General features: G+C 57.8%; 1 protein-coding gene across 5 annotated transcripts; it reads left to right on the top strand.

The window, feature by feature from the left end:
* Positions 1–6: 6 nt before the first annotated feature.
* On the top strand, positions 7–21,183 carry GRAMD1A (GRAM domain containing 1A). Of its 5 annotated transcripts, none has more exons than XM_040446167.1 (20): positions 7–99; positions 6,605–6,815; positions 6,904–6,924; positions 7,399–7,483; positions 7,622–7,725; positions 7,803–7,898; positions 8,646–8,726; positions 12,165–12,277; positions 12,448–12,598; positions 13,145–13,343; positions 14,229–14,372; positions 15,972–16,090; positions 16,172–16,314; positions 17,008–17,111; positions 17,197–17,370; positions 17,469–17,556; positions 18,371–18,382; positions 18,712–18,819; positions 18,903–19,023; positions 20,726–21,183. In XM_040446167.1, exons 1-20 carry the CDS (start codon positions 92–94, stop codon positions 20,816–20,818), a joined length of 2,175 nt encoding a protein of 724 aa, XP_040302101.1. In that variant the 5' UTR covers positions 7–91; the 3' UTR covers positions 20,819–21,183. The 5 variants fall into 5 exon arrangements, with proteins under 5 accessions (XP_040302101.1, XP_040302102.1, XP_040302103.1 ...); XM_040446169.1 differs by lacking the exon at positions 7–99 and adding an exon at positions 477–708; XM_040446165.1 differs by lacking the exon at positions 7–99 and adding an exon at positions 5,439–5,570.
* Positions 21,184–24,119: the final 2,936 nt, after the last annotated feature.

Below are 24,119 nucleotides of genomic sequence, written 5' to 3'. Positions count from 1 at the left end.
GAGGCAGGTGCCCCGCGGGGACGCCCAGCTCAGCCCATCCCCGCTCGGCCGGCCGTGCCCTGCGGCCGGGCGCGCCCGCCGCGCCGCATCCATGTTTGAGTAAGGACCGGGGCGCGGCGGGCGGGCGGGCGGGCGGGAGGGAGGACCGGGCCGGCCGGCCGGAGGCTCTGCGCGCTCGGCTTGCGGGTAGCGCGGTCGGAGCCGAGGCTGGGGGTTGGGGCTCGCGGGGTCGGCGAGGTGGGGGGTGGCGGGCGACCGGGTGGGGGCGGGGAGGGGGCCGGGGCCGCCCTGGGGGCAGGGCGCTGAAGGCGGGGAGGCTCCAGGGCTGGCTCGTCACTGACGGGGCGCGACGCGCCGGGGTGGCGGGGCTTTGGTGGGGGTCCCGGGCTCATCCCGCGGGGAGCGTGGCCTGCGGGGAGGGCCCCGGCCTAACTGGCCGCGGCCCGGGAGGAGAGGGGTGAGCGCAAGGCCGACCCCGGGCTTTGGGCCTGGGGTGGAGGCTGGGCGGACTCTAGCCCCCGCTGGCCCCCTCGCAGGCCACCGAGCCCCGGGCGGGCCCGTGAGCAGCCCCTCCCGGTCTGGGCCCCCTCCCACCGCCCTTGTCTGTCGCGGGGCTCCGTGAGCCTCGGACTGTCGATGGTGGGGGCTTCGTGCCTGAAATTCTCTGGGATTGCGGGCCCAGAATTGACCTCCTACTCCCTGGGCCCGGTATGTTTCCCAGCATGAATCGTAGGTGTCTTGGAAATGTGTGTACGCGTGCCTGTATCCCTACTGTGCATCCTCTTTGACTGTGTGTGTAATTTACGTCAGACTCCATCTGTGGCTCCATGTGTTACTGTAAGTTCCCTGAGGATGTCTGACAGTGACTCGAGTGTGTGTCGGGGGGGGGGGGGCTCTGCGTGTGTGCCTGTGACCTTCTGTGGTCGTATGTGTGTGAAGTATTATCACATCCCGTCGGACCTGTGCATATCTGGTTGTGACTTTGGAGTGTGTGTACATGTGTCTGGGTCTCCTAGTGTGCAGACAGCTGTGCTCCTCCCTGGTTGAGTGTGTGTGTCTGTGAAATTTTCCTCTCATTTCATCTGTGGCTCCAGGTGTCACTGCAAGTTGCCTGTGTGTCCAGTTGTGACTCTGTGGTGTGTGTGCGTACGTGTCTGGGACGGTGCTTACAGCTGTCACTTTCTGTCTGGGTACCTGTAATTCATCTCTGAATGCATTAGCTCTTTGTACAAATGTAAGTTACCTGTGTGAGTCCAGATGTGACATTGTGTGTCTGGGGCCTGGCATATGTGGCTGGATCCCCCTGGAGTTGGGGGGTTGTGCCTGTAATTTACCTCTGATTACATCTTTGTGTGACGGTTCCGGAGTGTATTCATATGTGACAGTTTTGCGTGTGCCTAGGCTTTGTGTGTCCAGCTGAGACACTCTGGGGCTTTATGTGTGTGAAGAGCAAGAGGAAGAAATCCCTTGTGGCTTTTAGTGGGCCTGGGACCCTCTTTCCTGAGACCTGGGGTGTACCCTTGACTCTCGAGCAGTAAGAACTGGCATTGTTCCCCTGTTGCAGTTGAGAAAGCACATCCCACATGTTATTTCAATACCTGGCCACTGTGCTATTAAGATGTGGCCGTGACCTCCTGGGTCCTTCATGGCTTTGTGAGTGTCTGGGTTCTCTGGTGGTGACATAGCTGGCACTTCCATCCCTTGCCACGTTAGAGCAGGCCTTCCCTTTGTCTTCCCCACCAGTTGGTGAACATCGGGAGAGTCGAGCTGAGCCTGTGACTTAAATTTACTGACGTTGTTCCTCTGCGGCTGTTCTACTTGTATGGTGCTCTCTGTAGAATGTGATTTGCTTTCACCTCTTTGAGACTTCCTCGAGGCTGTATGTGTGCATGTAATTTATCCGGGACTTTCCATGGTTTCTGTGACCCTCTGCAGCTGCATGTATGCATCACGCACATGCATGTGTGTGTGACGTCTGGGACTTTGTGACTGTAGCGTGCTTGTCATGCTGCAGCTGCGTGTGTCAGTGCTGGCACACTGTGGTCCTGAGTGAGGGTAACATACCCTGATACCGCTGCCATGTGTGGGCTCCAGGTGTCACTGTAAGTTGCCTGTGTGTCCGGTTGTGACTCTGTGGTGTGTGTGCATATGTGTCCGGGATGGTGTGGGGTGGGGGAGACTTCTTGCACCGTGGGGAAGTACGGTTGCCCGTGATGCTGGCTGTGTGGGACCCACACCAGGTTTCCCTTTTATGCACACCTGCCTGTGCGTCTGTTCCTCTGTGACGAGAGCTCAGGGCTGTTTAGGCCCAGGAAGTCCGTATCTGCAGGGGCAAAACCCGGTTCTCTTCCAAGTCCCCGCCCCCCTTTCCCCCCCCCCCCCCCCCAACGGTCCTTCAGCCACGACGACGGGCTCTTCCCTTCCCTCTGCTACAGCCTGTCTGGTTGGGCAGCCTCAGGGCTGTGCCTGCCCTCAAGCACTTCCTCTTCCTCCTACAAAGAGCCACATCTGGGGGTGAGAGACCTGCCCCGTCTGTGTGTTACTGGACCTGTTACTGGCCTAGTCCTAAGGACCAGCCCCCTAGACCTGGGGCTGTGGGAGGGTAGGACAAGGGGAGAGGGTCTGCATTTTAGGGTAGAGAGGTGAGAAAATGAGACAGGGGAGGAATGTGGTCACCCCCTCCTTCAGAACCCTTGCATAACTCACCAGTGCCCTCAGGGTGAAGCCCAAGCTCCTGACCAAGGTTCGGGGCCTGCAGGTGGGCCTGTACCCTCCTGTCCTCCTTCCCCAGCCCCGCTGGCCACCTCAGTCCTCCTCAGACCTGCCAGGCTCTGTCCTGTCCCTGAACTCCATGCTTCTGTCCCTAAAACAGTCTTCCCCTGCCAGAGCTGCCCTTTGTCCTCAGGCTCAGCTCAAGTGTGCCCCGCACTCCACCCACCCGCCCACTTAGCCCTCATTTATTTCTGTGGTCCTCAAACCCGAACATGCACCAGTCTCCTAGGCCCCACCTGGAGGTGGGTCCTGGGTCCCCGAATCTGCATTTCTCACAATTTCCTGCTCTGCCGGTGCTGCGAGCTGTGCTGCTTTATAGCACAGACCAGCGTCTGAGATCAGCGTCTTCGTTTACACGTTTTCTTGTCGGTCGTCTCTGTTCCCCAACCAAATGTCAGGTCCCTGCAGGCAGGGAAGGTATCCGTTTTGCTCACTTCTGTGTCCCCAGTGCCTGGCACAGGGCACGTGCTCAGTGCATGCTTAGTGAATGGTGGAGCTTGGGGGTCAGTTTGGGCCCTGAGCCCCAGGCTGAGGTGTTTATATGGTGCCTGTCGGGGTCAGCGTTTGCATCTTGGACACAGGTGTGCTGCGGCGATGGCCGGTCCTTGTCCTCATTTTAGCCCTAGTCCCTACTGATCAGAGCGGAGTGCCTTCCACGCGCTGGGCTTCATGTGCGCTTGATCCTTGAACAACACAGAAGTTAGGGAGGGCTGATCTGCCGCGCAGTGGAAAATTGGTGTGTAACTTTTGACTCCCCCAAAACGTAGCTACTTAGTTTCCTGTTGATCTGAAGCCTTACTGATAACATAAACCGTCGATTAACACGTTATTCTGTTTACTGTCTATATTATATACTGTATTATATTATTACGATATTGTATTATTACAATAAAGTAACCTAGAAAAAATGGTATTAAGAAAATCATAAAATGGGGCGCTTGGGTGGCTCAGTCTTAACCGACTCTTGGTCTCAGCTCAGGTCTTGATCTCGGGGTTGTGAGTTCAAGCCCCACCTTGGGCTCCAGGCTGGGCGTGGAGCCTACTTAAAAAGAAAAAAAAAAAAAACCATAAAGAAAATGCATGTACAAGAGTGTACTGTATCTGTTGAATGAACTTCCCATAGAAGTGACCCCGTGCAGTTCAAGCCCATGCTGTTCAAGGGTCAACTGTATACTACCTCACTTTCTCCCCCAGACAACCCTGTGAGGCGGATGCTATTATTATTCCCATTGTATTCAGGACTTGCCCAAAGTCACACAGGGAGCAAGTGGCCGGGGGTCACTGAGGGGTTGGGCAAGTCTCACACTGGCTTGAATCTGGGTTCCCTGAGGGGCGGGAGAGGGTCAGTCATTCATTCAGTCCACAGGGAGCAGATGCTTTTGGAGCACCTACTGTGCCTAGTTCTAGGCAGTAGGGATGTAGCTGGAAACAAACCCCCTTCCCCTGTGGAGCATGGAGAGAGAGATTCCAGAAGTTCAAGTGGGGGAAGGGCTGAGGAGAAAGAGGAAGAGGGAGGAGGTTAGAGAGGCGGGGAGTGTGATTTCAATAGAGAGTTGAGACTTGGAGAAGCATCCAGTGAGCAGAGACCTGAGGAGGCTCAGAAGCCCTCCAGACATCTGGGAGGAAGGGCGTTTGGGCAGAGGGAACAGCCAAGGCAGGAGCTGGGGAAGAGTGAGCAAGGGGTTGATGACAAGGTCCAGCCCTGGGCTTTTAGCTGGAGTCAGGTACAGCGGGGTGTGGGGGGGTTCCCACCTGACTCAGGTGTTCACAGGCCCCCCTCTGGCTGCAGGTGGGGAGCAGAGCACGGGAAGGGGGTAGGGGTCAGGGAGGTCTGGGAGAAGCCAGCTCCAGTAGTCCAGGGGGAACGGCAGTCACTTGGGTCACCACCTATCTCATTTATTTACTTACAGTTTTCTTCCACAAATTCACAAGTGTGACATGAATGCCTACCCTGGGTCCTGGTCCAAGCAATCCTGGAGACAGAGCAGTGACCGGGACAACAGGCTGGCCACCAGGGAGCTCACGGACCTGTGGGGGAAATGGAGCTGTCACCAGGCAGTGACAGCCCAGGAGTAGTCAGGGCTGGGATGGGGGAAGCAGAGGCAGAGTGGCGGTGGTGCGGTGGTTCGGGAAAGGATAGGAGCTGCCAGGGGTCTGTGGGAATGGGGACGCGCAGCAGGGAGTCTCTATCCAGGAGGGAGGGGTGGTGAGCAAGAATCCTGGAGGATGCACTTGAATTCGCTAGGCGAAGAAGGCAAAGGGCAGTCTCCACTGGGAGAACAGCGTGTGCCAAGGCTTGGAGGCAAGAGAGGGAAGTCTGAGGAGCCCCGAGTGGTCCAGGGACTTGGGATGGAGTAGATAGAAGGCCCCCAAGGTAGAACCCTGCCCTGACTTAAAGCAACTGTGCAAGGGGCCCCTGGGTGGTTCAGCCGGTTAAGTGTCCGACTCTTGATTTCAGCTCAGGTCATGATCTCCTAGTTCGTGGGGTCGAGCCCTGTATTGGGCTCTGCACAGACAGTGTGGAGCCTGCTTGGGATTCTCTCTCTCCCTGCCCCGCCCCGCCCCCCCCCCCCCCCCCCGCCAAATTTTTTTTTAAAGTAGCAGCCGTGTTTCCTTGGACAAGTGGTTTGCTGCTTTATGCCTCAGCTTCTTCCTCTGTAAAGCAGGGATGGTGATAGTGTCATGTGTACAGGGTTGCCGGAGGAATAAGTAATGATACAGAGAGCTTGCCGGAGTCTTGGTACAGAGCCAAGTGTCCCTCTGCTGCTCCCGCTCCAGCCGGTGCACAGATCGTTCGGGTAGTCACCATTGTTTGTTGGGAGCTCACTGCGTGCTGGGTACAGTTTTGGGTGCCAGGGATACAGCGGCAACCAAGACCTCCTTAATCCACACAGTTGGAGGCAACAATAGGCAAACCGAATAAGCCAACAGGAAGAGTTGAGGTAGTGTGAGGTGGGCTTCGGGGGGGGGTGGGGGGGGGCCGCCCCCCCGGGGGGGGGGGGGGGGGGGCTGGGCCCCCAGGGGAGGAGGAGCATTTGAGCCAAATAAGACAGAATCTGTTAGGCTGGGCTGTGGAATGATGTTTTGCGCAGAGGGAACCGAAGTGCAGGGGCCTTGATGTGGGAATGCTGTCGGTGATGCTTAGGGAAAAAAGGAGGCTGGGGTGGCTGGAGTGGAGGGTGTGACAGGCCACAGCAGGGCCTTGGGTGCCAAGGGGGGGGGGGGGGTTGGCCTTTAAAAGGGGGCCCCCCCCCTCCCCCGGGTCCCCCCCCCGCGGGGGGGGGGGGGGGGGGACGGGGGGCCCGGGGGGGGGCTGCTGTGGTGTCTGGGAGGGGGAGGGTGGAGGCTGGGCTAGGGCGCTGGAGCAGGGGAAATGGGCATAATAGAAATAACGGAAGTAGATTTTGGAGGTAGAGCAGGTGGGACTTGCTAATAGATGAGAAATGAAGAGTGAACAGGAAAAATAAGACGCTTAGGCTTTTTAGCTGAAGCAACAGACTGGAAAGTGGCTACTCCATAAATGTTCCTACAAATGAATTGATAAGTTAATTTTAAAAATAGACCTCCCTATGTGCCAGGCTCTACTAAAAGCACTTTATACGTGTTGATTGACTTGACTGTCCAAACAAGCAGATGAGGACAAGTATTATCTCCCCTGGATCACGGATGAAGTCACCGAGGTGCAGAGTTAGGGAACTGCTCGGTCACCCTGCGAGAAGGGGAGAGAAATTTGTGGGTGGGCATCAGCGGGCTCGTGTGTGGCCTCCTAAAATAAGCCTGTGCCCGCACCTAGCCTGTTTTTCCCCCTGATGCCCCTCTTTTCCTCCCCCAGCACCACCCCCCACTCCGGCCGGAGCACGCCGAGCAGCTCCCCGTCTCTCCGTAAGCGGCTGCAGCTCTTGCCCTCAAGCCGGCCCCCACCCGAGCCTGAACCAGGCACCATGGTGGAGAAGGGGTCAGACAGCTCCTCAGAGAAGGGTGGCGTGCCTGGGACCCCCAGCACCCAGAGCCTGGGCAGCAGGAACTTCATCCGCAATAGCAAGGTTGGTGCAAGCCCAGGTCGGGTGGGGAGAGAAGTGGAAGGGTGGGGGAGTTAGGGGCTCATTCTGACGCTGCTCCTTTCTCTTACAGAAGATGCAGAGCTGGTACAGTGTAAGTGCTGGGCAGGGGGCTTGCTGGAGGGGAGCGAGGGAGGGGGGCAGGTGCTGGGCCGGGAGCCCCAGGCTGTAGCAGTCAAGGAGTGGGTTGCGGGGGCCAGCTGACCTAGGGTCACATTTTGTGCCGCTCCTTACTTCCTGTGTGACCTTGAGTGAGCTGTTTAACTTCTCCGGGCCTGTTTCCTGAGAAACTGTCCCAACCTTTCAAGGCTGGAGGGAACACTCCCTAAGAGTCCGTGGTGCTGGTGGGTACTTGCTGCAGGGCCTGGCTTATGTGGAAATCTACGAATGACAGCTCTCGTCATGGTTAGTTTTGGGTTATGGGCAGTGGAGGCCAGACGTGAGCTAGACTTGAAACCGCAGAGAGCTTGTCTGGGGATGAGGAGACTCAGGGGCTTCTGGGGGCTTTGTGGGGCAGAAGTAGGGGTGTGAACCCACATCCGGGTACTCACCTTCCAAACTCCCCCAGATGCTGAGCCCCACATACAAACAGCGGAACGAGGACTTCCGGAAACTGTTTAGCAAACTCCCTGAGGCTGAACGCCTCATTGTGGGTGAGTCCTGACGCCCAGACCCAGTGCTGGGCCGGGCCCTGGGTTCCCAGCTCTGCCCTCCCGCCTCTCCCCGCCCTCGCTGGCCAGCACAGCGTGTGTGACTTGGGTGTCTGCCGTCTCTCCCCTCGGCCGCCTCAGATTACTCCTGTGCCTTGCAGCGCGAGATCCTCCTCCAGGGCCGCCTCTACCTCTCTGAGAACTGGATCTGCTTCTACAGCAACATCTTCCGCTGGGAAACAACAGTGAGCCGACTCAGGGTCAAGGAGGGGCTCCGGGCGGTCTGGGCCCTGGCCTCTTCTGACTGGCCTTTCGTCTTCAGATTTCCATCCAGCTGAAGGAAGTGACGTGTCTGAAGAAGGAAAAGACAGCTAAGCTGATCCCCAATGCCATCCAGATCTGCACTGAGAGCGAGAAGGTGAGCCTGACCACCTGCTCGGGGGGCTGTGGTCACTGGTCTTAGCCAGCCCCTCCCGCCCCAAACCTTGCTTATTCTGCACCCTGAACTCTCAGATCCCTCGCTTTCTCTTGACCCCCTTGCCATTCCACCCGCCTGGCCTGGGCTCCTATCACCACCGACCTGGAACCCCCACACCAGCCCCTCGTCTCAGTCCCTATAGTCAGTCTGTCCTTTCACACAGCTGCTCGGAGATAATATTATTAGTAAAATTCTTCCCTCGTGAGTTCCCATATCTGTCAGCTCAGATGCCCCCTCTCCTTGGAAGCCTCCCCTGACACTCCATTCTGTCCTGATGATTGTTGCCTCATGGTCCCAAGATGGCTGCCTCCCACTAATGACTCAGAAAGGGAGAAGGGAACGGTGGGAAGACTTCACAGCCGACTCCCCTTTGTGTTTTGTTGGTCAAACATGGATTGGGTGACCACCCCTACTGGCCAAAGGAGACTGGGAAGGTGCCCTGGGCTTCACCCCATCACAGCCCAACCACTTTGGGCCATACCTGTCTCTCGCCCTGGACTGTGAGTTCCGGGGGCAGGGCCGGGGGCCGTGTCCTCAACACAGTGACTCCAGCATCGTCCACTGCCAGGCTGGGCATAGGATAAACATTCTGTGGAGTGAATGAAGGGGTGAATGAACGGATGCATCAGGATGGAGATCCAGGCCATGTCTGTCCCCCACCCCATCACACCCCTCTCTCTCCTGCAGCATTTCTTCACCTCCTTTGGGGCCCGGGACCGCTGCTTCCTCCTTATCTTCCGCCTCTGGCAGAATGCGCTGCTTGAAAAGGTGGGTCTGGACGGGACCTGGATGGGGGATTAGGGGAAATCATGGAGCCGGGAGGGCCAGAACTTGGGGAATGGGCACAGGCCTGCCGTACCTGCGGCATCTATGGACTCCGCCAGGGGGCTACCACGGGCCCTAGTGCCAGGCCTGTCCACATGTACGTGTATCCATGGCCTTTTATTCACTGTCCACAAATCAAAACTGCTCTCAGCTGAGGGAGGTATCTTTGTATGTGTGGCTGCAAAACCTCACCTGAGCTAGCGTGGTTATTTGTAGTCTGTATCAGCACTGATAGAAGTTTCTGCTAAGATGAAAGTATTCTCCATCCATGCTGTCAAAATATGGTAGCCACTGGCCACATGTGCCTGTTGAACTCTTGAAAAGTGGATAGTGTAGCTGAATGTCTGCATTTTAAGTTTTAATTCATTTATACTTAAATGGCCGAATGTGCTTCTTGTATAGCTCAGGACTCCATTTATCTCAGTGTGACTGTTCATGTGTTTCAGGACAAAAAATATCAATGTGCATGACTGAGGTACACCTTAGGTATAATCGGAATTCAATATAAAGTTATAATATCTATCCAATATAGAATATACCAGTGTTCTCAAACTGTAGGGCTTCAGGAACCTTTTATCCTCTTTTAAAATAATTGTGGACGTAGGGGCGCCTGGGTGGCGCAGTCGGTTAAGCCTCCGACTTCAGCCAGGTCACGATCTCGCGGTCCGTGGGTTCGAGCCCCGCGTCAGGCTCTGGGCTGATGGCTCAGAGCCTGGAGCCTGTTTCCGATTCTGTGTCTCCCTCTCTCTCTGCCCCTCCCCCGTTCATGCTCTGTCTCTCTCTGTCCCAAAAATAAATAAACGTTGAAAAAAAAATAAAAAATAAAATAAAATAATTGTGGACGCCAAAGAGGTTTTGTTTAGGTGGGCTATGTCTACCAATATTTACTGTATTAGAAATTGAAACTGGGGAATTCTCAAACACAAGAATACAGGAGCACATATTGCATTGGCCCCTGGAAAAAGGCAGCGTCCCATGTCATGTAGCCTCTGGAAAATTCCACTGTGTACCAGTATGAGAATAAAAGTGACAAAAGCGAGTAGCATCTCGTATTGCTAGTAGCACTTCACATACTTACGAAAATAATTTTGGTGTCATGGATCTCCTGGAAGGGTTTGGGGACCCCCAGAAACCCTTGGACCACACTTTGAGAACCTTTGGTGTATACCGCACTGAATACTAAGCATAATACAGTTATCGTTATTGATACCGTATTGCTATATACAGTATAGGCACTGTATTAGCTTTTTTAAACCCCCAAACTGCTTAATTTTGAATTACATCTTGCCCCACAGGTTTTGAGTAAGGGCTTTTAAACTTACCCCATCCTTTTTTTTTTTTTTAAGTTTATTTTTGAGAGAGAGAGTGAGCACATAAGAGCGGTGTAGGGGCAGAGAGAGAGGGAGAGAGAGAATCCCAATCTGAGCTGTCAGCGCAGAGCCCGATGTGGGGCTCGAATCCACGAACCGTGAGATCATGACCTGAGCCAAAATCAGGAGTCGGACGCCTCACCGACCGAGCCTCCCAGGTGCCCCTGGACTTCCCGCCTTCTGTTGGTCTGCTGGGCGCCAGCCTGAGCAGACCCTCCCACAGTGCCCACCGTGGTTGCATGAGTTTACGTAGGATACAGTTGACTGCAAGTAACCGAAAACTCAACCAAACATGCTTTAAGCAAACAGATACTGAGTTCATAAAGTAATAATAACAGCTAATACTTATGGTGCTACTGGATGCCAGGCGCTGATCTGAGCATTACATGAATTAATTCACCTTATCTTCACAACCACCCTACGAGGCAGCGTGGTCATTACCTGTTTCACCAGCGAAGCATGGAGCGATAGACTTGCCCATGGCCACAAGGGTTTTTGTGTGGCAGAGCTGGGGTTCTGACCTGTTGCGGTTAGGTTCTATCTCCAGCTGACGCTCATGAAACTAGAGGTCTGGAGGCAGGCAGTCCAGGGTGGATTTGAGGGCTCCCCCATGTCATCAGGGACCCAAGCTCTTGTTTGTTCCTCCGTACTATCACCCTCTGCATATTGATGTTTTGTCCACATGCTTTTTGCCTCGTGGTTGCAAGATGGCTGCTACAGCTATAGGCATCATGCCCTCACGTGAGTGTCCCAGATGTGAAGGAGAAACAGGTGGATAGAAAGGGGACTTTCCTTTATCAGGAAGGGAAAACCCCCTTTAAAGGGGGGCTCTGCACTTCTTTGGCTAGAACTGGGTGACATGACTACCCTCAGTTGCAAAGGAAAGATGGAAAACTTGATGTAAGCCAGTTATAATTTATCCCTAGGGGTGGGGAAGATTCTCACCCCAAACACATTGGGGTTCTGCCGGCAGGGAGGGAGGGTGGATAGGTGTCGGGTAGGCTGCTCCTGCTGGCCTGCGGCACCCCAGAAGGCCAAGCCTGCTTCTCTGGCTGCACTCCTGTCCTGTCCCCTTGGGGTGGCTCCAGCCACACCCGTCCTCAGGGGCCAGGGTGCTGGAGTAGGAGCCTGGGGAGGGACAGTGCAGCGGCAGGGTCTCCAGGGAGGGTGGGGACAGAGGAGGCTTCAAAGCTCAGGGCCTGGAGCCAGCCTGCCAGCGCTGGGATTCCAGCCCCATCCCTGAGGAGCTGAGTGACCAGCAGGTCGCTGAATCCCTTCAGATAGGGACATTCCCTACTTCAGAGCTCCAGGGCTGAGCCCAGAATCCGTGCTCAGTCGGGTCAGCTCTTGTGGGGCAGACCCGTCCAATGGTTAGCTCCAGGGTGCCAGACCGGCCCCTCCCTGGGACCCATCTCAGCCCCGCCACTTGAGCACCTCTGCGCCTCAGCGTCACTGCCTTAAACTGACGGCGTTAGCGCTTCACAGAATTGTTTTTGAAGATTCAGTGAGTGCGCGGGAGGGGGTTGGAAGAGTGCCTGGCGCCTGGTAACAACTCAGTGGATGGCCGCCCCTGCTGCTGCTGCTCTTAACTTTTTACTACCATTTCGTCGTCGGCCTTGCCGCTGTGGCCAGGAGCACTAAGAAAGATAGGGGCAGGATGGCCTGGCGGAGGGTGCGTTGGCTCTGGGGTCCGGCTGGGTTTGAATCCCTGGGTCGCCCCCAGTCAGTTGTGTGACCTCAGCCTGTGGTTTCCCCTCCCTGGGCCCCCATATTCTCCTCTGTAAGTCTGGGGATGCTAACCTGTAGACGCGGGAGTATCGTGAGGACCCAGGGGGAAAGTCCAGATGGCCCTGGCTCCTGGTGCCGGACCTTTCGGAGCCAGATTGGGTGAGGGCTGCCCCCTTGTGGACGCCGGGGGAGCGCCGCGTCGGAGGGCTGGTGGGGACTGGGCCCAGAGCAAGGGTTCTGGGCCCAGAGAAACTCAGGCCAACCCCATGTCCTGCCTGGCCAGACGCTGAGTCCCCGCGAGCTCTGGCACCTGGTGCATCAGTGCTACGGCTCAGAGCTGGGCCTCACCAGCGAGGATGAGGACTACGTCTGCCCCTTGCAGCTGAACGGTCTGGGGTGAGTCAGAGGCTGGTGGCTGGCTCCTGGGGTGGGGGGAGACAGAAGGGGCTGTGTGCAGAGCTCCTGGGAGTCCCAGCTGGACTGAGGTGGGTGTACGGTCCGGGCGACCAGGAGGGTGTGAGGGGTCTCAGAGATACAGCCATCTCACACCCTCCTTTACCCCACAGGAACCCCAAGGAAGTGGGAGATGTGATCGCCCTGAGTGACATCACCCCCTCTGGGGCAGCTGACCATAGCCAGGAGCCGAGCCCGGTGGGTTCGCGCCGTGGCCGCATCACCCCCAACCTTTCCCGGGCCAGCAGCGATGCAGACCACGGGGTGAGCGGAGGATGGGGGACAGAGAGGATGCTGATGGCGAGAGAGGGGAAGGCGGGTGGTGGTGTCAGGGAGAGGGACGGACTGAGGGGGGCGGTGGGGAGGGGATGGATGGAGGGGTGGGATGGACCTGAAAAGATGGCAGAGAAAACGGGGAATGAGAGCGATCAGCTCAAGGGCAGACAGACAGGGAAAAGCTAAGAGACAAAAGAAGCAAGGGATGGATGGACGGATGGACAGATGGACGTACAGATGGACAGATGAAGTAGGAGACAAGGCATGGACAGGATGGACCAGTGGGCAGGAGGGGCATCAGAAGGCTTATGGCCCAGGCACCCAAGATGGGCCTGGTCGGGACTGAGGGGGGCGCTTATCCGGGCAGCCCCAGGGCCCCTTGTGACATGCTCAGCTGGAAGCTTTACGTGCCCACGTGACCCTCCAGCGTTGGTTTCCCTACAGCGCTGAGTCCTTATGGCCAGTGTGGGTACACGGGGGCCCTCGGGCTGGAATGGCGGCGGGACAAAGCTGGATTAAGCCCTTTCTCTGCAGGCAGAGGAGGACAAGGAGGAGCAGACAGACAGCCAGCCCGACGCCTCCTCCAGCCAGACAGTGACGCCGGTGGCTGAACCCCCGAGCACAGAGCCTACCCCGCCTGATGGGCCCACCTCCCTGGGCCCCTTGGACCTGCTGCCCAGTGAGGAACTGTTGACAGACACGAGTAACTCCTCCTCGTCCACAGGGGAGGAAGGTGAGACAGGTGGCCCGAGTCCTTCTCTTCGGTTATGTGTGATAAACCTTACACAGGCTGGCGTTAGCAAGGGATTTGCTGGCTCGTGGGACTGAAATCCAGGGGGTGGGCAGGCAGGTAAGGCATACAGATGGCGGTGTTAGAAATCTGTGTGTCTTTAGCGGTGCTTTGAAGGCAGCAGAGCAGAGCAGATGAGAACACAGACTCTGAAGCCAGATTGCCGAGGTCCAATTTCTGGCCACACGGCTTCCTAGCTGTGTAACTTGGGCGAATTGTTTAATCTCTTTCAAGCCTTATTTTACTTACCTGAAAAGTGGGGTTGGCAATAATCATACCTACTTCATAGGGTTGGTGTTAAGGACGCTAAAATGAGTTAACATCCGTGAAGAGCTCAGGCCCGTTAGCGTTGGCTGCTGTCATTGTTATTATTATGACTATTTTCATTTTCTCTGTGCCAGCTTCGTTCACAGGTAGCCTCTGTGTTTGTGGGGGCACAGAGAGCCCCAGCCCCGCCCCAGACAAGCCTAGTTGAGAAGAAGCACGCTTTTCCCAGGGGCTGCACCAGAAGCTCTAGGGTTGGCTCTGTTTGGTCCAACTTGGGCAACAAGCCCAGCCCGGAGCCAATCACTGTGGCTGAGAGCCCAGGCCCACCCCTGAACCAATCCCGGTGGCTGTGACTGGCTGACCCTGGGGCACATGCCCACCCTAAAGCCAGCCTGTGGCTGAAAGGGGCCGAGCAGTGGGCGCTCCACTTGCGTTCAGCCCCGGAGGGTGGGTCTGTCCGTCCACCGTACGAGGCCTGGGAGGCAGGGGAAGGGGGCAGCCACCCAGAGCCGCTCCGAGGTGGGAGGAATGCGTCATCCACTGCCCTTCTCCGTCACCCAGCTGACCTGGCCGCCCTGCTTCCTGACCTCTCTGGCCGTCTGCTCATCAACTCAGTCTTCCACGTGGGTGCCGAGCGGCTCCAGCAGATGCTCTTCTCGGACTCGCCCTTCCTGCAGGGCTTCCTGCAGCAGTGCAAGTTCACAGGTCAGGGGGCTGAGGCTGCACAGGCACGGGGCGGGGGCGGGGAGGAGGAAGCAGGAGACAGCGGGTGGCTGCTGTGCAGATGTGGCGCCCTTGCGGGCTTAGAAGCAGCATCTGTGAGACCGGACTGGCTCTGCCTCTTAACTAGCTGAGTGGCCTTGCGCCGGGTTTCGAGCCTCTCTGCCTCAGTTTCTTCTTGTGTACGTTGGGGGTGTGATAATAGTACCTGTTGTATCTAGGTCTCCTACGAACTACGTGAGTTAATGCTAGAAAAGTGCCTTAGAACGGTAGTATATAGTAAGTGCTTAATAAATACAAGTTCGCGATCACACCTTTAGTGCCCAGTCTGTCAGATTTGTGAAGAGGCCAGGCCAGATGAACTCGAGAATCTCGTGAGAACGAAGGTAAATAGGTACACAAATAAGTCACACATGTGCCGAGACTGTGAGTGTCAGAGGAGTAGCTGTGATCTGAGGGGTATCCAGAAAAGCAGCTGGAAGGATGTGAAATTGAGACCAAGGCCTGAGGGAGGAACTCTTCTGGGGAAGGGGGAGCAGATGGAGGAGAAACCCAAGAGCCCAGCAAGGCATCTGCAGAGGTCCTGAGACCAGAGGCAGGCGCTGGGCCAGTCCCTTGAGGCCGGGCCTCTGTTGGCCAGGTGTGGCGAGGTGGAGCCCCAGCGTCAGGTGATGTGGAAGGGTTGACTGTGGGACCAGTTGAAAGATTCAGGCCGGGGAGGGGCTAGTCAGAAGGTAGTTTCTCTCTGTTTCTTTTTCCTCTGTCCACGGAAATGAACCATGTAAATCCCCTGCAGAATGAGTAAGACTGGGCCTTGAGTTGGGGCCCCACGGTCTTCAAAACTATGCTTATGTCCCGGAGAGACTGACACATCAGACTGACGAACTCCGATTCTGTCCAGAGGCCCTGGAGAGCCAGGGAGTATTCTAGGCAGGTTAGGGGCAGGGCACAAGCTTGGCTTTAAGAAGCTACCCCCTGGACCTCAGAGGTGGAGACTGAGGCCAGAAATTCCCGGGGGCTGCAGCGGGACCCTGGGTGGGCAGGGGTGGGCCGAAGCGGGAGCAATGCTCAGGAGGTCAAGTGGATACCCAGGGGAGGGAGTGTCCAGGGCAGGCCCGGGCCTCCGGGGGGAACGTGGGGGATGGTGGGGCTGCCCCTGCGATGGCACCCCGGGAGGAGGGGAGGTTGAGGGGGATGCGGAAGCCAGCGTGGGACCTGGTGGGTGTGAGGTATCTGGAGAACTTCCAAGAGAAGGTGTTCAGGAGGTCACAGCACCCTAGGTCTGAGGCTCAGGGGAGAAGCCTGGACTGGTACAGAGAGGGAAGCTGAGGCCGCAAGAGTGGGCAAGAAGGCCCCAGGATGGGTGAGAAGTGTAGGGAGAAGTCCCAGCTCTGAATCACCGACATCTGAAGTTTTAGGTGTCTAGAAGGAAGGTGGGGCAGACACCAAGGTGGGGGGCCTGGAGGTGGGGTGGGTTTGGGGGCAAGTCCCGAGAGAACCGGAACTACCCGAAAAGGCTTTCTCCTATGGCCTGTGGGCAGAAACTGGAGAATGGTCTCCTCGTCCTGTTCCTCCCTCCCCCAGATGTGACCTTGAGTCCCTGGAGCGGGGACAGCAAGTGCCACCAGCGCCGAGTGCTGACCTACACCATTCCCATCAGCAACCCGCTGGGCCCCAAGAGCGCCTCTGTGGTGGAGACACAGGTGGGCCAGGCAGAGCGGCGGGCTGGGTGGCGTGGCCGGGTGGCGTGCCCCTGACCGCTTCCTCCTTCCTCGTCCCCGCAGACGCTGTTCCGGCGCGGCCCGCAGGCAGGCGCATGTGTGGTGGACTCCGAGGTGCTGACGCAGGGCATCCCTTACCAGGACTACTTCTACACTGCCCACCGCTACTGCATCCTGGGCCTTGCCCGGAACAAGGCCCGACTCCGGTAAGCGGCGGCCTGGCCCCTCACTGGCCACCCTGCTGCTCCCGGGGTCCCCGCCCTTCTGTCCCCACCCCGAGCCCGCAGCACGACGTGGGTTACCACCGCAGAGGAGCAGACGTTCTGGGTCCCTGAGTTCTCTGAACCCTGAACAGTGGAGGGTAGATGAGGGCAAGCCCCCATCCGTGGAAGGGGTTTGAGCCGGAGGCGAGTGAGTGGCTGAGTGCACGATGATCAGTGTAGTTGTTTGTTGGCTGCGGGTTATGTGCTCTGTGCCCGGCACTGTTCCAGGCGGTGGGGGTGCAGCAAACCAGACAGTCCCTTCTCTCGGGGAGACGTGTCAGGAGCACCTGGGGGTGTCCAGCCTGAGCTAATAGAAGGATGAAGTTGCCATTGACTGCGATGGGGAAGGTGGGGAGGAATAGGTTTCAGGGGAAGATCAGGAGTGGGATGTGCTGAGCTATCTCAGACTCCGTGTGGAGCTGGGGCACAGCGGCAGGATAGAAGAGTCGGGAAGGAGGTGCGGGGTCAGCTGCCGGCGTGGGTGGGCGCTGCTAAGGTCGGGAGACTTGTCAAGGTGTGTGTCTATGGGTGACGACGGGCCCTCTCTGAATTGGCGGAAGGAGAGCTCCCCCTGGGGAGTGGGGCTGCGAGGTTGGAGTCAGACCCCGACCCCCTCGCCCTGTTCCCCAACCCCAGAGTGTCCTCTGAGATCCGCTACCGGAAACAGCCCTGGAGCCTTGTGAAGTCACTAATCGAGAAGAACTCGTGGAGTGGCATCGAAGATTACTTCCACCACCTGGGTAGGGGCCGGAGGTTGGCCAGGGCAGGGACGGGCTCGGAGCCTGGCGAGGGGCAGCCGTGCAGAGGCCTCTCCTGTGTCCACAGAGCGAGAGCTTGCCAAAGCCGAGAAGCTGTCCCTGGAGGAAGGTGGGAAGGATGCCCGGGGATTGCTGTCAGGCCTGCGGAGGCGGAAGCGGCCCCTGAGCTGGAGGGGTCACGGCGATGGGCCCCAGCACCCGGACCCTGACCCCTGTGCCCGGGCTGGCATGCACACCTCGGGTGTGTCCCCTCAGGCCTGGGCAGGGCAGGCGGAGGAGCGGGGCTCGGGGGGGGTCATGCCGGGATGGGTCTGTCTGACTCCGTGGTGCTCTCCTCAGGCTCCCTCAGCTCGCGCTTCTCGGAACCGTCCGTGGACCAGGGCCCCGGGGCAGGCATCCCCAGCGCCCTTGTTCTCATCAGCGTCGTGTGAGTAAGGGGCCCGGGCTTTGGGGTCACCCAGGCCTGGATCTGTATTCTGGCTGTGTGACGTCGGGCAGGTGCCTGGCCTCTCTGGGCCTCTCCTGAAGCGGGAGCATGGGCACACCTCCTAGCCGGGCAAAGATGAAAGGAGAGGATGTTTGGAAGGTGCCCAGAGCTCCTTACACAGTGTGCTGCTCAGTGGGTCGTGGAGAAGCGTGTCCTGCTGGAAGAGGGAAGCCCTGGGGGCTCTGGGAGGTTGGTAGGGCCTGCCCTCACCCAGGGGGCAGCGAGGGCATTCTGGGGGAGCAGGCACCCAGAGGAGGTGGAATGAGGTGCTCCAGGAGAGATACGGAAAAGGAGCACTGTCACTGACACATCTCATTCCTACTTTCTGTACCCAACCCTAACCTGGGTGACACTGGGGACACAGTAGTGACAAACGGACCTAACACCAGGCCAGAGTGCTGGGGGACAGGGCCAGGACGGGAAAGCTGTGGGAGGCAGGGGAAGGCTTCCTGGGACAGTAGAGGATTCCTGAGCTGAGACCCCAGAGAGCCGAGGCGGGGACGCTAATGTGCACAAAGGCCTGGGGGGCGGTAGGGGAGGTGGGGGGCAGGGCACTCCGAGGACCTGGAAGTGAGGTCCGAGCTCCCAGCAGACCCTGGGGAGTGACAGTCAGCTTGGTCACACACTCTGGGCCTCAGTTTCCCAGCACGGGCAGTCCAGAGCGGGGCAGCGCAGCATGCTTCCGGAGGGGCGGGGGCGGCTCTCAGGGCTGGGCGGCTCTCACCTCTTTGTCTCCCCCTTGCTGCCGCCTCAGGATCTGTGTGAGGTAGGGCCCCGCATCCTGCATCCGTGGCACCCCTCGCCTCAGTCCCAGCCGCAGCCCCTTCTCCCCACTCAGTGCCCCCAGCTCTCCCAGTGAGGCAGCCTGCTGTGCAAGTTAGGGGGTGTGGGTGTCAGGCCCGGATTTGAACCCTGACTTTGCTGGTTGTGGACTGTGTGACCCTAGGCATGTCTCTCACCCTCTCTGAACCTTCACTTTCTCCTCTGAGAAGGGGGTAATTGTGGTGCTCCTTCGAGGTGGGGTTGTGTGGGTGCTGACTTATGGGAGTGTCTGCGTGCTGGTTCTGACCTCTGACCCCTGACCCCTGCCCTCAGCCTCATCGTCCTCATCGCCCTCAATGTCCTCCTCTTTTACCGCCTCTGGTCTCTGGAAAGGACGGCCCATACCTTCGAGTCCTGGCACAGTCTGGCCCTGGCCAAGGGGTGAGTGGGTGGCCTGAGGGGGTTGGGAACTTGGGTAGGTCGGGAAAGGCGACCGCCCCACTCAAGCCCTGCATCCCCTACAGCAAATTCCCCCAGACGGCCACGGAGTGGGCGGAGATCCTAGCCCTGCAGAAGCAGTTCCACAGCGTCGAGGTGCACAAGTGGAGGCAGATCCTGAGGGCTTCCGTGGAGCTCCTAGACGAGGTGCGGCTTTGGGGCCGAAGGGCCCTGTGGTCAGATCCCACCATGTGGCAGACACATCTGGGCCTCAGTTTCTTCCTCTGTAAAATGAGGAAGCCATTCATAGTCCCCAGCTCCCGGGGTTGCTGGACGAATCGGAGAAAGAATTGGCCCTCGTCCTAGGAAAAATATCCACGGGTGTCTGACCTCAGGCCTGGCTGGATCCAGCCACCCTCATTCCATCTCTTGACTCTGTTCACCCCCAGGGCTGGCTTTGTTTTGGGTATCCTCCTCTCCCACCCTTGACCAGGGTGGTACCTGCAGCTCTAGGCTGACATGTAAAGGAAAGCGTTCATTCTCACTGGCTGCTAGGGTCACAGGCCCGTCCCTGAGCCAGTCACAGAGGCCGGGGGTAGGCGAGGCTTGGTCCTTGAACCCCACGGCCGCTGTGGGGTGACTAGGGTCACGTGAAGGTGGGAAAGAGTTTCTCCAGAGGATGCAGGGGTCAGATCTCCAGAAGGGGTTGCTCCAGACACTGTCTGTAGTACGGTGGCAGCATCTATTCAGATGTTGAGGTTCAAATTCTGGTGTGTGACCTTGTGCGAGTGACTTCACCGTTGCCAGCCTTGGCTTCCTCCTCTGCGAGCGGGACAATGCTTGCTGTTCCGTCAAAGACTGTTGTGAAAATCAAGTGAGTTCACGTACGAACGTCAAGCTCAGAGTGAACGCTGTACACGTGTTTGCTGTCATTAGTGTGAACCCAGTGCCTGCACACAGTAGGTGCCCAATTCATGTGGTGGTGGGTCGGCATAAATGTCAGGTCCTGGATTAGTGCCTTAGGTGGGAGGGGGGGGTGTGGGAAGCTGAGAGCTGGCTGGCATTGGCTGGACGCCCAAGGGTATCAGAGCCCAAGTTGGTGGGTAATGGTGAAATCACGTGTGGTCACCGTAGACCGTGATATGGAGTCGCGTCTAGGGGCCTTGTTGCACCCTGAAGTCATACTTGCGGGGAGACGCTCGTGCTAAGAAGGGCCGTGCAGAACAGGGTGGAAAGGCGTTGAGGCTGGGGTCACGTCACTCACAGAGAGGGATGGCAGGGCCTCCCCATCCTGAGTTAAAGTCCCATTATTTTCCTCCCTTAACTGCCGAGGGCACAGGGTCAACTTCATAGACTTGTTAGCAGCAGCCACAGATTGATTTGGACTGTTCCATGTGCTGCTGTGACCCACTGATTTGCTCTTCGTGGCCAGCCTATGAGAGGGATGCTCTTGTTATTCCCCTTCTATTAGATGGGGGTGCTAAGGTCTGAGAAGTTCAGACTTGCTCAAGGTCACACAGCGGGGAACAAGAGTAGCTGATGTGCATCAGGCACTTCCTGTGTGCCAAGTGCCAGGTGTTTGCCCATCGGATCCCTGAAATAATCCTGTGAAGCAGGTTTGTGACTGACCTGTCTTTCAGCTGAGGGACCTTGGGACCGTTAAGGGGCTTGCCCGAGGCTACCCAGTAAGTAGCAGAGCTGCAACTTGAACCTGGGCCACCTGGGCCCCTTCCATCTCCAGCACCTTGGAAGTTAAACTGGGTGCAGTGTGGCTCCGCTATTGTCACAGGGTGACCTTGGCAGGGGATGTGGCCTCTCTGGACTCTGCCCAGTCCCTCAACTGCATGAAGGGGAGGAACGTCACCCCTGCCGGTACTCACCCCCTACCCTGCCCACTTCCTCCTCCCAGATGAAGTTCTCTCTGGAGAAGCTGCATCAAGGCATCACGGTCTCAGACCCGCCCTTCGACTCCCAGCCACGGCCCGACGACAGCTTCTCCTGAGGACACCCAGCCATGTGACCGACCCCCCTAACAGACAGATGGACACAGAGCCTCGGCGGCCACTGCTGGCACGGTGTGAGCGCCGGGAGCCTCCCGCCCGCCCCTCCCAGTGGCCCAGCCAGGGGCCACACAGACATGGGGACCACAGAACCGAGATGCACTTTAGATCAGCGTGTGCGAGTCCAGCTGCCATCGCCTGCCTAGCCAGGGAGCTGGCCTGGCCTTCGGCAGGCCCCCCGCTAACTTATTTTGCCCAGCTGGGGTTGTGGGGGGTGCCTCTGGGGTGCACGATGCCCTCAGCTCTGGGTTTAATGTATTATATTTATTTGGGGCTGACAGAGCCCCAATAAAGGGTTGGAAATGGCTGTGGCTGTGCCTGTGAGGTCCCTGGGAGCGGGTGGGAGCCTCCCATTGCACTAGAAGGGCGGGGGGCGGGGGTTGGTCCATTTTCTGGGGCCTAAGTCACCAACACGACCTGGGATTCTCTAGCATCTTCCACAAGCCTTGTGTCATCAGAGTCCAGTGCCAGGCTGTGAGGACAGAGTCAGGCGCCTGGAGGCCCGAGTTCAAGTTCTACCCCTGATTTTTAGCAGTCGTGTAACATGGAGCGGGGTCAAGCCCTCTGAGCTTTGGTCTCCCCTTTTGTACAATGGGCATAAGAGTGGCACCTGTCTCCCAGCGTTCTTGGAAGTGACTAGTTCTCCAACTTGAGCTGCACCAGAATCTCCTGGAGGCTTATTGAAAGAGTGCCAGAGCCCACGCGCAGAGTTTCTGAGCCCGCAGATCTGGGGTGAGCTGAGGGTCTGCACCGCCAGCGAGTTCCCAGGGGTGCTGATGGTGCTTGTTCAGGGACCTTGCTTTGCGAGCCACGACTGCTACAACGGTCGAGGAGTTCATAAACGTGGCCGCTTACAACAGGGCCTGGCTCAGGAAGTTTCCAATAATGTTACTCATCGTGGAAGAATTGGGGGGAGAAAAAAGTAAGTCCTGTAGGAAGCACCAAGTGTGCACCAGGCTCCATGCCAGGGTCTGGTGTTCCTTTAAGTCTCCCGGCGACTCCATATGAGACACAGACAGATAGTTACATGACTGAGGCCACTCTGCAGAAGACGAGGGCTGCAGGCTCAGTCCATGGTGTCTCCACATTTAGATGCAAGGTCCTACCCCTGCGGGACCCCACAACAGCCTGTCCAGGTTGAGGCCATCCGGACCTCTAACCTACCAATGAAGAAATGGGCTTAGAGGCAAAGTCTCTGGTCCAGGTAGAACCCAGGTCTGTCTCACACAGCCCTGTTCTGGTTCCATAGTGAGGGGTAAGGAGAGACCTTTGACATGTCACACACAGCCTGTAAGAAAGTTCTTGATTAAGGGCTTGAGGGAGAGGACTGGAGGAAGGGTTGGATGGAGGCAGGAGGGGCCATAACTGGCAAAGGGCAGAGCCAGGCTCTCCTCTAACTATGTGATCGTGGCAGGTTACCCACCCACTGTGGGCCTCAGTTTACCATACCTGTTAATTAGGAATAATGGTAATACCCATCATGTGGGGAGAATTTCAGTTCCTATTAGTAAGGTGCTTAGAATAGCACCAAGCCCATAGTAGGTGCTCAGTGAACACCGGCTTATAGGGCTGTGAGTAGATGCCCCTGCCCAGTGCCTAAGGCCTGTCCTCACTGCCTCTCTGCCTGTCACGGGCTGCCAGAGGGAGGGCTCGGAACGGCAAGAGAGTTATTTTCTGCAGAGGAATCTCACAGCCCGGGAGGTGTTGGCACAGAGGCCCAGACCACAAAGGTGTCCAGTGTCCCTGGCTTCCTGTTCCTCTGCACTGAGCCTGCCCCACATCCTTGTTCCTCTTCCTCTGCAGGACTGGGTCAGGGGGATTCTGGAACTTCACCCCACCCAAAACCAGAGGCCGGGACCTGAGCAACCAGCCAAAAGTCTCACTCCCACCCTGGTCCTGACGGCCCAGAGCTCCCACCCCCAACCTCTCCATTTGGCAGAACCTACTAAAAGGACAAGCCACCCACTATTGCTGGGGCAGGATTCCAGATCCTTCCACTTGAGGCTAGCTACATGACCCTAGGCAAGGGTGTGAGCCACTCTCAGCCTCCCTTTCTTCTGTAAAATGGGGATAATAGTAGAACTTACTGCCAATGTTGGGGAGGTAGAAATGGATCCAGCATACGCGAAGGGCTAGAGCTTTGGCATGTATTTATTCATTTGATGAATATTTATTGAGCACCTATAATGTGCCAGGCACAGTTCTGGTGCTGGAAATACGGTGGTGCCCAGGACAGTGTCCTCACCTGGGGGGATCTTGTATCCCAGGGTTGAAGGAACGGGGTGAAAGGAAGATCTAAATAAAGGAAGACAAAAATGTAGTGACAACTGCGGTCAAGTAAGGGACAGGGGAGGCAGTTTCCTGGGAATGGACAGAAGACCTGAGGAAGGGGACATTGGAGCCAGGAGCTGCTGGAGAAGAGGGAGTGAGCCTTTTGGTTACCAGGGGGAAGAGCAGAGGCAGAGCAGGCAGAGAGGGAAGAGCAAAGAGGGCAAAGGCCCTGAGACAGGAATAAGTTTGCTGTGTTGGGAACAGCAGCAGGGGCGGGGGGTGGGGGGGACTGAGCCGCGGGAGGCGCAGGTGGGTGAATGACATCAGAGACCAAGTTACCCCCTGAAACAGGTACCCCCAAACCCCCAGAGAAGCCTCTGTGGTGTAGATCCGGCATGGCCCTCCCTCCCTCCCTCCTGCTTGGGTGGAGCCTGAAGTATTCTCGTGGCCCTAGCATGACACCCCCCCACCTCACGCCCACTTGGGTTCCTGCACAGTGACCCCTCAGGTCCAGATGCCAGGGATCTGAGAGGGAGGTCACTTGGAGGTCCCAGCCAAGTCCCCCTCCATCCCAGGAGGATGACCTCCATAAATTGAAGTCGGAAGCCTTGCCCCTCAAACGCCCTCTAAGCCCTCCTGGGACTCTGTGGGTGACCTTTTCCAGACTCCGAAGCTGGGGGTCCCCAGCGTCGGGAACGGTAGGGGACACCCAGGCCATCCGCCCATGCCCAGAAGCCGCGGTCCCTGCGCCACCGGGAGAGGCCGGTGCGGCGGGCGCCTCCCGGGCCGCTGCGGCAAAGGCTGGGCGGCCGCGCCCTCCCCCCGCGGTGATTCATCCCGCCCCCTCCCGCTCCCTCCTCCCTCCCCAGGCCGCCGCCGCCGCCGCCGCCGCCGCTGCAGTGCGCAGGAGACCGCGGCCCGCGCCTCAGCGCGCCCGAGCCGGAGCCGGGCCGGGGTCGGTGCACCTGGCGA

This window comes from Herpailurus yagouaroundi, unplaced genomic scaffold (genome assembly GCF_014898765.1).
Source record: "Herpailurus yagouaroundi ecotype Mexico unplaced genomic scaffold, PumYag 194, whole genome shotgun sequence".
In the NCBI taxonomy this organism is placed as follows: Eukaryota; Metazoa; Chordata; class Mammalia; order Carnivora; family Felidae; genus Herpailurus; species Herpailurus yagouaroundi.
Note: the sequence above shows the minus strand (reverse complement) of the source record. Positions and strands in the feature narration are given on the sequence as shown.

Coding starts and splice junctions, on each gene's coding strand:
- GRAMD1A (XM_040446165.1), top strand. CDS start 5,485: ATGATACAGAGAGCTTGCCGGAGTCTTGGTACAGAGCCAAGTGTCCCT. Junction 7,726..7,802: donor TCTTCCGCTGGGAAACAACA/GTGAGCCGACTC, acceptor TTTCGTCTTCAG/ATTTCCATCCAGCTGAAGGA. Junction 12,599..13,144: donor GCAGCGATGCAGACCACGGG/GTGAGCGGAGGA, acceptor CTTTCTCTGCAG/GCAGAGGAGGACAAGGAGGA.